This window comes from Pyrgilauda ruficollis, unplaced genomic scaffold (assembly GCF_017590135.1).
Source record: "Pyrgilauda ruficollis isolate IOZ18807 unplaced genomic scaffold, ASM1759013v1 scaffold1116, whole genome shotgun sequence".
NCBI lineage: Eukaryota > Metazoa > Chordata > Aves > Passeriformes > Passeridae > Pyrgilauda > Pyrgilauda ruficollis.
The window spans coordinates 1-13,465 of record NW_024509389.1 but is presented as its reverse complement, the minus strand read 5'-3'; the positions used below and the strand labels follow the sequence as shown (position 1 = coordinate 13,465).

Here is a 13,465-nt window from a genome sequence, read left to right as displayed (position 1 = left end):
GGGGAAAAAAGGGGAAAAGGAGAAAAAGGGGGAAAGGGGGGAAATGGGGAAAAAAGGAGAAAAAAGGAGAAAAGGAGAAAAAAGTGAAACTGGGGAGAAAAGGGAGAAAAAGTGGGAAAAGCGGGGGGAAAGGAGAAAAAGGGGAAAATAGGGGAAAGGATAAATGGGGGGAAAAGGGGAAAAAGGTGAAAAAATGAGAAAAAAGGAAAAAAGGGAGAATAGGAAGAAAAGGGGGAAAAGGGGAAAAATGGGGGAAAAGGGGAAAAAGGGGAAAGGGTGAGGGAAACGGGAGAAAAGGGAGAAAATGAGGAAAAAAGGGAGAATAGGAAGAAAGGGGGGGAAAGGAGAAAAATGGGGATAAAGGGGGAAAAAGGGAAAAAAGGGGAAACTGGGGAGAATAGGGAGAAAAATGGGAAAAAGGGGAAAAAAGGGGGAAGGGAAAAAAGGGGGAAATAGGGGAAAAGGGGGAAAATGGGGAAAAAATGAGGAAAAAAGGAGAAAAGGAGAAAAAAGTGAAACTGGGGAGAAAAGGGAGAAAAAATGGGAAAAGCGGGGAAAAATGGGGGGAATGGGGATAAAAGTGAAGAAAAGGAAAAAAAAGGGGAAAAGGGGGGAAATGGGGAAAAATGAGAAAAAAGGAGAAAAGGGAGAATAGGAGGAAAAAGGGGGAAAGGGGAAAAATGGGGGAAAAGGGGAAAAATGGGGATAAAGGGGGAAATGGGGATAAAGGGGCAAAAAGGGGAAAGAAAGGAAAAAAGGAGAAACTGGGGAGAACAGGGAGAAAAATGGGAAAAATGGGGGAAAAGTGGGGGAAAGGAGAAATGGGGAAAAAGGGGAAAAGGGAGGAAAATGAGAAATAAGAGAAAAAAGGGGAAAAATGGGGATAAAAGGGGAGAAAAGGAGGAAAAATGAGAAATGGGGAGAAAAGGGGAGAATAGCGAAGAAAATGGAAAAAGGGGGAAAAGGGGGATAAAGGAGAAAAAAAGGAGAAAAAGGGAAAAAACAGGATAAAGGGGGCAAAAGGGGAGAAGAGGGAAAAATGGGAAAAAAGGAAAGATGGGGGAAACGGGAAAATGGGGAGAAAAAGGGGGAAATGGGGAGAAAAAGGGGGAAAATGGGAAAAGAACGTGAAAGGGGGAAAAAGTGGGAAAAAAGAGGGAAAAAGTGGAGGGGAAAAGGAAGAAAATGGGGGAAGGGGGGTAAAATAGGTGGGAAAAATGGGGAAAAGTAGGGGAAAATAGGGAAAAATCGGGAAATTGGATTTCCAGCACGGAGAGGCAACCACGGCATTCCCGGCACAGCAGCTCGGAGCATCCCAACTCCCGGGAGAAACTTTGGGATCACAACCAGCTGGAAAATCACCCTCTGGAATTTCGGGCGGAATCCCGAGGCGGAGCGCGAGGAGCGGCCCGAAAAGCCATTCCGAGCTCGTTTTTTGGGAACGCCGTCCCAAAAAAATCCGGGATACGGGGAGGGGAAACACGGGGACGTCGCAAAGATGGGGATGGGATTCCGTTGGGAACGGGATTTGTCGATCCAACGGATCCAAGGTGGAGCAGGGAGCGGCGGGAAGCAGCGGCGGGAAGCGGCGGCGGGAAGCGGATCCCAAAAATGGGATGGATTTTTGAGGATTGGGGAGGCCTCCGGATGCCGAATCACAACGGGAAGCACATCCCAAAAACCGAGACAATTTTTGAGGATTGGGAAGAACTCTGGATGCCGAATCCCAACGGGAAGCGGATCCCAGCGGGACAATTTCTGAGGATTGGGAATTCCTCCGGATGCCAAATCCCAGTGGGAAGCACATCCCTAAAACGGGACAATTTTTGAGGATTGGGAAGGCCTCCGGATGGCGAATCCCAATGGGAAGAGCATCCCAAAAATGGGAGGATTTTTGAGGCTTGGGAAGATCTCTGGATGCTGAATCCCAGTGGAAAGCAGATCCCGAAAACTGGACAATTTTTGGGGTCTGGGAAGGCCTCCGGATGGCGAATCCCAATGGGAAGAGCATCCCAAAAACAGGAAGATTTTTGAGGATTGGGAAGATCTCTGGATGCTGAATCCCAGCGGGAGGAGGATCCTAACAATGGGACAATTTCTAAGGATTGGGAAGGCCTCCAGATGGCAAATTCCAGCGGGAAGTGCATCCCAAAAATGGGACGACTTTTGAGGATTGGCAAGGCCTCCAGATGCCGAATCCCAACGGGAAGCCAATCCAAACGGGACAATTTTTGGGGTCTGGGAAGGCCTCCAGATGGCGAATCCCAATGGGAAGATCAACCCAAAAATGGGAGGATTTTTGACGATTGGGAAGATCCCTGGATGCTGAATCCCAGCGGGAAGAGGATCCCAACAACGGGAACAATTTTTGAGGATTGGGAAGGCCTCCAGATGCCAAATCCCAACGGGAAGCCGATCCAAACGGGACAATTTTTGGGGTCTGGGAAGACCTCTGGATGCTGAATCCCAATGGAAAGCAGATCCCGAAAACAGGAAAATTTTTGAGGACTGGGAAGGTCTCCAGATGGTGAATCCCAATGGGATGATTTCTGAGGATTGGGAAGGCCTCCGGATGCCGAATCCCAATGGGACAATTTTTGAGGATTAGGAATTCCTCCGGATGCCGAATCCCAATGGGACAATTTTTGAGAACGGGAAGCGGATCCTAACAATGGGACAATTTCTAAGGATTGGGAAGGCCTCCAGATGGCAAATTCCAGCGGGAAGTGCATCCCAAAAATGGGACGACTTTTGAGGATTGGCAAGGCCTCCAGATGCCGAATCCCAACGGGAAGCCAATCCAAACGGGACAATTTTTGGGGTCTGGGAAGGCCTCCAGATGGCGAATCCCAATGGGAAGATCAACCCAAAAATGGGAGGATTTTTGACGATTGGGAAGATCCCTGGATGCTGAATCCCAGCGGGAAGAGGATCCCAACAACGGGAACAATTTTTGAGGATTGGGAAGGCCTCCAGATGCCAAATCCCAACGGGAAGCCGATCCAAACGGGACAATTTTTGGGGTCTGGGAAGACCTCTGGATGCTGAATCCCAATGGAAAGCAGATCCCGAAAACAGGAAAATTTTTGAGGACTGGGAAGGTCTCCAGATGGTGAATCCCAATGGGATGATTTCTGAGGATTGGGAAGGCCTCCGGATGCCGAATCCCAATGGGACAATTTTTGAGGATTAGGAATTCCTCCGGATGCCGAATCCCAATGGGACAATTTTTGAGGATTGGGAATTCCCCTGGATGCCGAATTCCAACGGGACAATTTTTCAGGACTGGGAATTCCTCCAGATGCCGAATCCCAGCGAGAAGCGGATCCCAACAACGGCACGATTTTTGATGATCGGGAATTCCTCCAGATGCCGAATCCCAGCGGGAATTCCGGGCTTACCCTCATGCTGTGGCGCTTGAAGACGCTGTGCCGGCTGGGAGGCGGAGTGCGCCGGGAATTTGCCGGAGTCTGGTACTCGGCGGGACTGGCAAGGGTGGGAGAGCTGGCACAGAGCCCCTCCGGAACCTGGGAATTCGGGAATTGCGCGGGAGCGGCGGCGGCGGCGGCGCAGGGGCGAGAGAAGCCCGCGGGAAGGCGTTAGTGCGGACACACGGACGGAGCGGGAGCACGGGAAGAGCGGGAATTGCGCCGGGAGCCGTCCCCGGGATCGGGATCGGCCTCGTCCTAAGAGTGGGCTTGGGATATTCTGGGATGTTTTGGGATATATTGGAGTATTTTGGGGTATTTTGGGATATTCTGGCCTCCAAAGAGCGGGAATTGCACCAGGAGCCGTCCCCGGGATCGGGATCGGCCTCGTCCTAAGAGTGGGCTTGGGATATTCTGGGATATTTTGGGATATTCTGGGGTATTTTAGGATATTTTGGAATATTTGGGGGTATTTTAGGATATTTTGGGATATTCTGGCCTCCAAAGAGCAGGAATTGCTCCGGGAGCTGTCCCTGGATCGGGATCGGCCTCGTCCTAAAAATGGGCTTGGGATATTATGTTGGAATATTTGGGGGTATTTTAGGATATTTTGGGATATTTTGGCCTCCGAAGAGCGGGAATTGTGCCAGGAGCCGTCCTGGGATCGGGATCGGCCTCGTCCCTGGGCTTGGGATATTTTGGGATATTGTGGGATATTTTGGAATATTTTAGGATATTTTGGGATATGTTGGGATATTTTGGGGTATTTTAGGATATTTTGGAATATTCTGGCCTCCAAAGAGCGGGAATTGTGCCAGGAGCCGTCCCGGGATGGGGATCGGCCTCGTCCCTGGGCTTGGGATATTTTGGGATATTTTAGGATATTCTGGCCTCCGAAGAGCGGGAATTGCGCCAGGAGCCGTCCCCGGGATCGGGCTCGTCCTAAAAGTGGGCTTGGAATATTATGGGATATTTTTGAATATTCTGGAATATTCTGGCCTGCAAAGAGCAGGAATTGCGCCAGGAGCCGTCCTGGGATCGGGATTGGCCTCGTCCTAAAAATGGGCTTGGAATATTATGGGATATTTTTGAATATTCTGGAATATTCTGGCCTGCAAAGAGCAGGAATTGCGCCAGGAGCCGTCCTGGGATCGGGATTGGCCTCGTCCTAAAAATGGGCTTGGAATATTATGGGATATTTTTGAATATTCTGGAATATTCTGGCCTGCAAAGAGCAGGAATTGCGCCAGGAGCCGTCCTGGGATCGGGATTGGCCTCGTCCTAAAAATGGGCTTGGAATATTATGGGATATTTTTGAATATTCTGGAATATTCTGGCCTGCAAAGAGCATGCGCCAGGAGCCGTCCTGGGATCGGGATTGTCCTCGTCCTAAAAATGGGCTTGGAATATTCTGGGATATTTTGGGACATTTTGGAATGTTTTGGGGTATTTTAGGATATTTTGGGATATTTTTGAATATTCTGGTCTCCAAAGAGTGGGAATTGCGCCAGGAGCCATCCTGGATTGGGATTGGCTGCATCCTAAAAGTAGGCTTGGAATATTTTCGGATATTTTTGGGATATTTTGGGATATTCTGGCCTCCAACGAGCGGGAATTGTGCCAGGAGCCATCTTGGATCAGGTTCAGGCTCGTCCTAAAAGTGGGCTTGGAATATTATGGGATATTTTTGAATATTCTGGAATATTCTGGCCTGCAAAGAGCAGGAATTGCGCCAGGAGCCATCCCCGGGATCGGGCTCGTCCTAAAAGTGGGCTCAGGATATTTTGGGATATTTTGGGATATCGGGAATAACTCCTGCATGGAAAAGCCCTCCAGCCCTGGAGAGCGGTGGGTGAATCCCCGGAATTCCTGGATGGATTCAAATCCACGTGGATTCTGGGGGGGAGGACGCGGATCCGGGGTGGGATTGGTTGGACTCCAAGGTCTCCAAGAGCTTTTCCAACCTCAACAATTCCGGGATTCCCTGACGGACACAACCCGGAGCCGGAAGCACCTCCGATCCCAAAATCCACGGGATTCCTGCGATCTCCCATCCTCAACCCCGCCCAAATCCTGGAATTCCTCACCTGGAATTGCAGCTTGGGAGCCAGGAGGTTATTCTGGGATGGCGGCTTGTACATGGGCCTGCTGGGCTGCGGGAATGGGGAAAAAAGGCGGGAATTCCTCCGGAATCCCGTCCGGGAAATCCCGAATTTCGGCGCCGCCGAGGGCCCCGCCCCGTCCCAACCTTGGGAGGGGGCTCCTGGAATGCCGGCGGCTCCAGGATTTTGGGAGGGCGGTGCCGGTTGTTCCTCTCCTGCTCCTTGGCCAGCTCCTTCTCCATCAGGTAAATGTCACTGCGGGGAGGGGACACGGGGGTGACATCCCGGGAATTCCCGCCTTGGAGACCCTTTGGAGGGTTTCGCTTCCCCGGAAAGGCTCTACACCCGAACTTTTCCATAAAAACTCCCCATCCCAAGTTTTTCCCAGCTTCTTCCTCCACGTTCCCACCTCTCCATCCCACTTCCCGGCCTTGGAGTCCCTTTGGAGTGTTTTGATTCCCAGGAAAGGTTCCGAACCCAAACTTTTCCACAAAAACTCCCAATCCCACACTTTTCCCAGATTTTCCTTCCAGATTCCCAGCAATCCATCTCTCCACGGATCCTCCAGAATTCCTTTTGGAGGAGGAATGTTTCACTTCCCGGGAAAGGCTCTGAACCCAAACTTTGCCGTAAAAGCTCCCAGTTCCCATGCTTTTCCCAGATTTTCTCCCCCAATATTCCCACCGGTTCCATGGCTCCTCCAGCATTCCAGGCTCACCTCAGGCTGCAGAGCAGCTCCTGGAATTTGGGCTTGGAGGAGCCTTGGAGACCCTCTGGAGACCCTTTCCCGGGAAGCAAAGCCCTTCCATCCCATCCCTTTCCAAAGGGTCTCCAAGGCTCCTCCAAGACCAAACTTTTCCTTAAAATCTCCCAATTCCAAAGCTTTTCCCAGACTGTTCCTCCTCATTCCCACCTCTCCATCCCACTCCAGAATTCCCAACCTTGGAGTCCCTTTGGAGTGTTTTGATTCCCAGGAAAGGCTCTGAACCCGAAATTCTCCATAAAAACTCTGGATCCCAAGCTTTTCCAAGCTTTTTCACCGCAACATTCCCACCCGTTCCATGGATCCTCCAGCATTCCAGGCTCACCTCAGGCTGCAGAGCAGCTCCTGGAATTTGGGCTTGGAGGAGCCTTGGAGACCCTTTGGAATGGGAGCGATCACTCCCCAGCAAGACCCAAACTCTCCCGTAAAATCTCCCGATCCCCAACTTTTCCAAGCTTTTCCCCCACAACATTCCCACCCCTTCCGTGGTTCCTCCAGCATTCCAGGCTCACCTCAGGCTGCAGAGCAGCTCCTGGAATTTGGGCTTGGAGGAGCCTTGGAGACCCTCTGGAGACCCTTTCCCAGGAAGCAAAGCCCTTCCATCCCATCCCCTTCCAAAGGGTCTCCAAGGCTCCTCCAGGCCCAATCTTTTCCATAAAAGCTCCTAATTCCAAGCTTTTCCCAGACTTTTCCCCTGACATTTCCACCCCTCCAGAATTCCCAGGGCTGATCCCAGTGAGATGTGGGAGCAGAATTCCCTGCAATTCCTTTTCCCAGGAAGCAAATCCGTTCCAATCCCATCCTCCTCCAAAGGGTCTCCAAGGCTCCTCCAAGACCAAACTTTTCCATAAAAGCTCCCAATTCCAAAGCTTTTCCCAGATTGTTCCTCCTCATTCCCACCTCTCCATCCCACTCCAGAATTCCCAGCCTTGGAGTCCCTTTGGAGTGTTTTGATTCCCAGGAAAGGCTCTGAACCCAAACTTTTCCATAAAAACTCTGGATCCCCAGCTTTTCCCAGATTTTCACTCCCAGTATTCCCACCGGTTCCATGGCTTCTCCAGCATTCCAGGCTCACCTCAGGCTGCAGAGCAGCTCCTGGAATTTGGGCTTGGAGAAGCCTTGGAGACCCTTTGGAATGGGAGCGATCCCTCCCCAGCAAGACCCAAACTCTCCCGTAAAATCTCCCGATCCCAAACTTTTCCAAGCTTTTCCCCCGCGACATTCCCACCCCTTCCGTGGTTCCTCCAGCATTCCAGGCTCACCTCAGGCTGCAGAGCAGCTCCTGGAATTTGGGCTTGGAGGAGCCTTGGAGACCCTCTGGAGACCCTTTCCCGGGAAGCAAAGCCCTTCCATCCCATCCCCTTCCAAAGGGTCTCCAAGGCTCCTCCAAGATCAAACTTTTCCATAAAAGCTCCCAATTCCAAGCTTTTCCCAGATTTTTCATCCGCATTCCCAACCCTCCATGCCTCCATGGATCCTCCAGAATTCCCAGCCTTGGAGACCCTTCGGAGTGTTTCGCTTCCTGGGAAAGGCTCTGAACCCAAAATTTTCCATAAAAACTGCCAAACTTTTCCCAGATTTTTCCCCACAATGTTTCCACCCGTTCCATGGATCCTCCAGCATTCCAGGCTCACCTCAGGCTGCAGAGCAGCTCCTGGAATTTGGGCTTGGAGAAGCCTTGGAGACCCTTTGGAATGGGAGCAATCCCTCCCCAGCAAGACCCAAACTCTCCCATAAAATCTCCCGATCCCAAATTTTTGCAAGCTTTTCCCCCGCAACGTTCCCACCCGTTCCATGGATCCTCCAGTTCCTCCAGCATTCCAGGCTCACCTGAGGCTGCAGACCAGCTCCTGGAATTTGGGCCTTTCCCCGGGATCGTAGTCCCAGCAGCGCGTCATGAGCGTGTAGAGCATGGGCGGGCAGAGGTCGGGCTTGGGAAGCCGATCCCCTTTTTCCAGGACTCCGATCACATCCTTGTTTTCCAGCCAGAAGAACGGCTGCTTCCCGTAGCTCAGGATCTCCCACATGCACACGGCTGCGGGAGCGACCGGAACAGCCTCAGGCCACCGGAATTCCCGGGAATCTGCCCCTTCCTGGGGTTTTTTTTGGGGGGATCTGGTGGCACTTTGTGGTGGGATACACAGAATTCCTGATTCCAGAGGGGCTGGAGATTGGGATTTTTTTGGAGTGGGGAGAGTTTAGCTCATCCCAAAACTTCCCTGAAATCCCTGGATGAGGAGGAGGAAGCACCTGGAATTTGGATGGGTGAATGGAAGCCCTTCCCTAGGATGGCTTCTCCCAGGAGAAAAAATTGGGATAATCTGGAGCTGGGAAGAAAGTTGGGAAATTCCGGAGTGGGATTTGTCCTTGGGCGTGCCACGGGAAAAGGATCAGCCCTGGGATTCTGCTCCATGCCATGGGAATTAGGTGAATCCCAGAATCCCAGTCCACGCCATGGGGAAGGGATCAATCCTGGGATCCCGCTCCACGATGGTGAACTCCGGGATCCCACTCTGAATCCCAGGATCCCATTCCATGCCACAAGAAGAGGATCAATCCTGGGATCCCACCCCATGAGGATGAATTAATTGTGGGATCCCACTCTGAATCCCAGGATCCCACCCCACACCACGGGAAGAGGATCAATCCCAGGATCCCATTCCATGCCATGGGAATTGCATGAATCCCAGGATCCCACTCCACATCACGGGAAGAGGATCAATCCTGGGATCCCACTCCACGATGATGAATTCCAGGATCCCACTCTGAATCCCAGGATCCCACCCCACCCCATGGGAAGTGGATCAATCCCAGGATCCCACCCAAGGTGATGAAGTCTGGGATCCCATTCTGAATCCCAGGATCCCACCCCACATCTTGGGAAGCAGATCAATCCCAGGATCCCACCCCACGATGATGAATCCCGGGATCCCCCTCTGAATCCCAGGATCCTGCTCCACGCTGTGGGAAACAGATCAATCCCGGGATCCTGCTCCATTCCACCAGAAGTGGGTCAATCCCAGGATCCCGCCTCATGATGATGAACTCCGGGATCCCATTCTGAATCCCAGGATCCCATCCCACAAAATGGGAATCAGGTGAATCCCAGGATCCCACTCCACACCACGGGAAGTGGATCAATCCCAGGATCCCATTCCATGATGAATTCCAGGATCCCCCTCTGAATCCCAGGATCCCACTCCACACCACGGGAAGTGGATCAATCCCAGGATCCCACCCCACGATGCTGAATGCCGGGATCCCATTCCATTCCACAGGAAGTGGATCAATCCCAGGATCCCGCCCCACTCCACGGGAAGTGGATCAATCCCAGGATCCCATTCCATGATGAATTCCAGGATCCCCCTCTGAATCCCAGGATCCTGCTCCATGCCATGGGAAACAGATCAGTCCTGGGATCCCATTCCATTCCACAGGAATTGGATCAATCCCAGGATCCCATTCCATGCCATGGGAAGTGGATCAATCCCAGGATCCCACCCCACTCCACAAGAAGCGGATCAATCCCAGGATCCCACCCCACGATGATGAATCCCGGGATCCCCCTCTGAATCCCAGGATCCCGGCACGCACCGAACATCCAGACGTCGCTGGCCGTGGTGAAGCGCCGGAAGTTGATGGATTCCGGCGACATCCACTTGATGGGCAGGCGGGTGACGGAAGCTGGAATGACCCCGGCATGATCCCGAGATCCGCCCCCGTTCCCCCCGCGCCATCCCGAGGGACCCACGGGACCCCCGATCCCACGGGATCCCACCTTTGTAGTATTCCTCGTCCTCGATGTAGCGGGAGAGGCCGAAGTCTCCCAGCTTGACGCATTCCGGGGAGGCCACCAGGATGTTCCTGACGGCGATGTCCCTGCAGGGACGGGATAACGGGATAACAACGGGATACGGGATTTGGGATATGGGATAGGGAATAATGGGATACGGGACTTGGAATTTGGGATAATGGGATAATGGGATTTGGGATATGATAATGGAGAGGAGAGGCCACCAGGATGTTCCTGACGGCGATGTCCCTGCAGGGACGGGATAACGGGATAACAACGGGATACGGGATTTGGGATATGGGATAGGGAATAATGGGATACGGGACTTGGAATTTGGGATAATGGGATAATGGGATTTGGGATAATGGGATTTGGGATTTGGGATAATGGAGAGGAGAGGCCACCAGGATGTTCCTGACGGCGATGTCCCTGCGGGGAGATTTGGGATAATGGGTGGGATAACGGGATACGGGATATGGGATTTGGGATAATGGGATATGGGATAATGGGATATCGGGATAATGGGATAATGGGATTTGGGATAATGGGATTTGGGATTTGGGATAATGGAGAGGAGAGGCCACCAGGATGTTCCTGACGGCGATGTCCCTGCGGGGACGGGATATTGGGATAACGGGATAACGGGATTTGGGATAACGGAGAGGAGAGGCCACCAGGATGTTCCTGACGGCGATGTCCCTGCGGGGACGGGATATTGGGATAACGGGATAACGGGATATGGTATATGGGATGTGGGATAGGGGATAATGGGATTTGGGATTTGGGATAATGGAGAGGAGAGGCCACCAGGATGTTCCTGACGGCGATGTCCCTGCGGGGACGGGATATTGGGATAACTGGATAATGGGATACGGGATTTGGGATATGGGATAATGGGACTTGGGATAAGGGAATTTGGGATTTGGGATTTGGGATAATGGACAGGAGAGGCCACCAGGATGTTCCTGATGGCGATGTCCCTGCGGGGACGCGATATTGGGATAACGGGTTGTCCGGATACGGGATACGGGATATGGGATAATGGGACACGGGACTTGGGATTTGGGATAATGGGATAATGGGATTTGGGATATGGAATAGGGGATTTGGGATTTGGGATAATGGACAGGAGAGGCCACCAGGATGTTCCTGATGGCGATGTCCCTGCGGGGACGCGATACTGGGATAACGGGATATCGGGATACGGGATACGGGATGTGGGATAATGGGACATGGGACTTGGGATTTGGGATAATGGGATTTGGGATATGATAATGGAGAGGAGAGGCCACCAGGATGCTCCTGACGGCGATGTCCCTGCGGGGACGGGAGACGGGATATCGGGATATTGGGATACAGGATTTGGAATTTGGGATATGGGATATGGGATAACGGGATATCGGGATAATGGGATAATGGGATAATGGGATAATGGGATGGGATCCAGGGGAGGGGATGGGATAATGGATGGGATGGGATTTGGGATAAGGGATTTGGGATATAGGATTTGGGATATGGGATAGGGGATATGGGATGGGATGGGATGTGGTAATAGGATGGGATAATGGGATGGGATGGAGAGAAGGGATGGAGATGGGGATGGGATTGATGGAATGGAATGGAATAATGAGTTGGGATGGGATGGGATTTGGGATTGGGTTTGGGATTGGGATTGGGATGGAGAGAAGGGAGATGGGATGGAATGGGATGGGATAATGGGACGGGATGGGACAATGGGATGGGGTGGGATAGGATGGGATTTGGGATATGGGATATGAGATTTGGGATATGGGACTTGGGATATGGGATGGGATGATGGGATAATGGGGTAATGGGATAATGGGGTAATGAAAAACATGGCAGGACCCTCAAGATCCCAAAAAACTCCAACAGGACCATCAAGATCCCAAAAACCCTGGCAGCACCCTCAGGATCCCAAAAAACCATGGCAGGACCCTTGAGATCCCAAAAATACCCATCAGAACCCTCTGGATCCCAAAAAACCTCATCAGGACCCCCAAGATCCCAAAAAAACCATGACAGGACCCTCAAGATCCCAAAAAAACACCATCAGAAGCCTTGGAAACCCAAAAAAAATGATGGCAGGACCCTCAGAATCCCCAAAAAACCCAACTGGACCTTCAGCATCCCAAAAAACCCTAGCAGCAGCCTCAGGATCCAAAAAAAAAAACCCCAAAAGGAGGCTCAGGATCCCAAAAAACCTCAGCAGAGCCTTCAGCATCCCAGAAAACCTCAGCAGGACCCTTGGAATCCCAAAAAAGTCCACCAGCACCTTCGGGATCCCAAAAAAACGCCATCAGGACCCTAAGGATCCTAAAAAAAACCCATCAGGACCTTCAGAATCCCCAGAAACCCAAAAGGAGCCTCAGCATCTCAAAAAACCCTGGCAGGAGCCTCAAGATCCAAAAAAAAAAAACCCAAAAGGGACCTCAGGATCCCAAAAAAAACTGGCAGTATGGAATAAGGGGATGGGATGGGATCCCTGGGGTGGGATGGACGCGGATGGGATGCAGAAGAAGAACCCCAACTGCCCAACGGAGCCCCAAAGACCCCACCCCCACCCCGTCCCTCCGCCCACTCCCATCCCCCAGCACCGCCCCCCTCCACGACCCCACCTCCCCTCGCCCATCCCGGAATTCCAGGGGGCTCCGGCCCCATCCCGGATCACCTGTGGACGCAGTTGATGGCCTCCAGGTAGGCCAGGGCCTTGCTGACCTGCAGCGCGTACAGCACCAGGGTGGGCACGGCCAGGCCCAGCCGGTTCTGCTCCAGGTACTGGCCCAGCTGCAAACGCCACGTTCCCGCCGGGATCAGCCGCGGGAACGCCGGGAACGGGGTCGGGAACGGGGCCGGGGAAGCGGGGCGGGGGTCGCACCTCTCCGTAGGGATAGAGCTCCATGATGATCCAGGTGGGCTCCTCCTCGGCGATGCCGATGAGCTTCACGATGTGCGGGTGGTCCAGCTTCTTCATCAGCACTGCGGGGGTGGTGGAATTCCCGCCTTGGGATGCAGGATTCCCACCCCCCCAACAACATTCCGGGGGAATCCCGACCCCCTGGAGGCGGGAGCAGGAGGAATTGTCCCGGATTTCCCAAAGGGATTGGAGGTCCTGGTGGTTTTTTTTAGGGATCGGCATCCTCGGCCAGGGATTCCAGCAGATTCCCCACCTCCAAGAATCCCTTCCCGTAATCCGGGGATTTTTGGGATCCTATCCCGGGTTTCCGGGAATGAATCAACTCCTTCTTCCTCCATCCTGAATTCCAAGGGCTCCTTGTTTCTTCAGGATTCCAAAAAATCCCAGCAGGATCCTCAGGATCCCAAAAAACCCCATCAGGACACTTGAGATCACAAAAAAAAA

The 13,465-nt window shown here is 52.5% G+C and overlaps 1 protein-coding gene across 1 annotated transcript; it reads right to left on the bottom strand.

The window, feature by feature from the left end:
* Positions 1 to 3,401: 3,401 nt before the first annotated feature.
* Positions 3,402 to 13,096, bottom strand: LOC121358999 (protein-tyrosine kinase 2-beta-like; the record flags this gene model as incomplete). The annotated part of the gene is made up of 8 exons (XM_041477628.1): positions 12,983 to 13,096; positions 12,776 to 12,891; positions 10,072 to 10,172; positions 9,888 to 9,977; positions 8,124 to 8,328; positions 5,677 to 5,785; positions 5,516 to 5,581; positions 3,402 to 3,527 (listed from the first exon to the last, which is right to left on the bottom strand). Coding segments are annotated over exons 1-8 (909 nt in total), but the record flags the coding sequence as incomplete, so codon positions are not given.
* Positions 13,097 to 13,465: the final 369 nt, after the last annotated feature.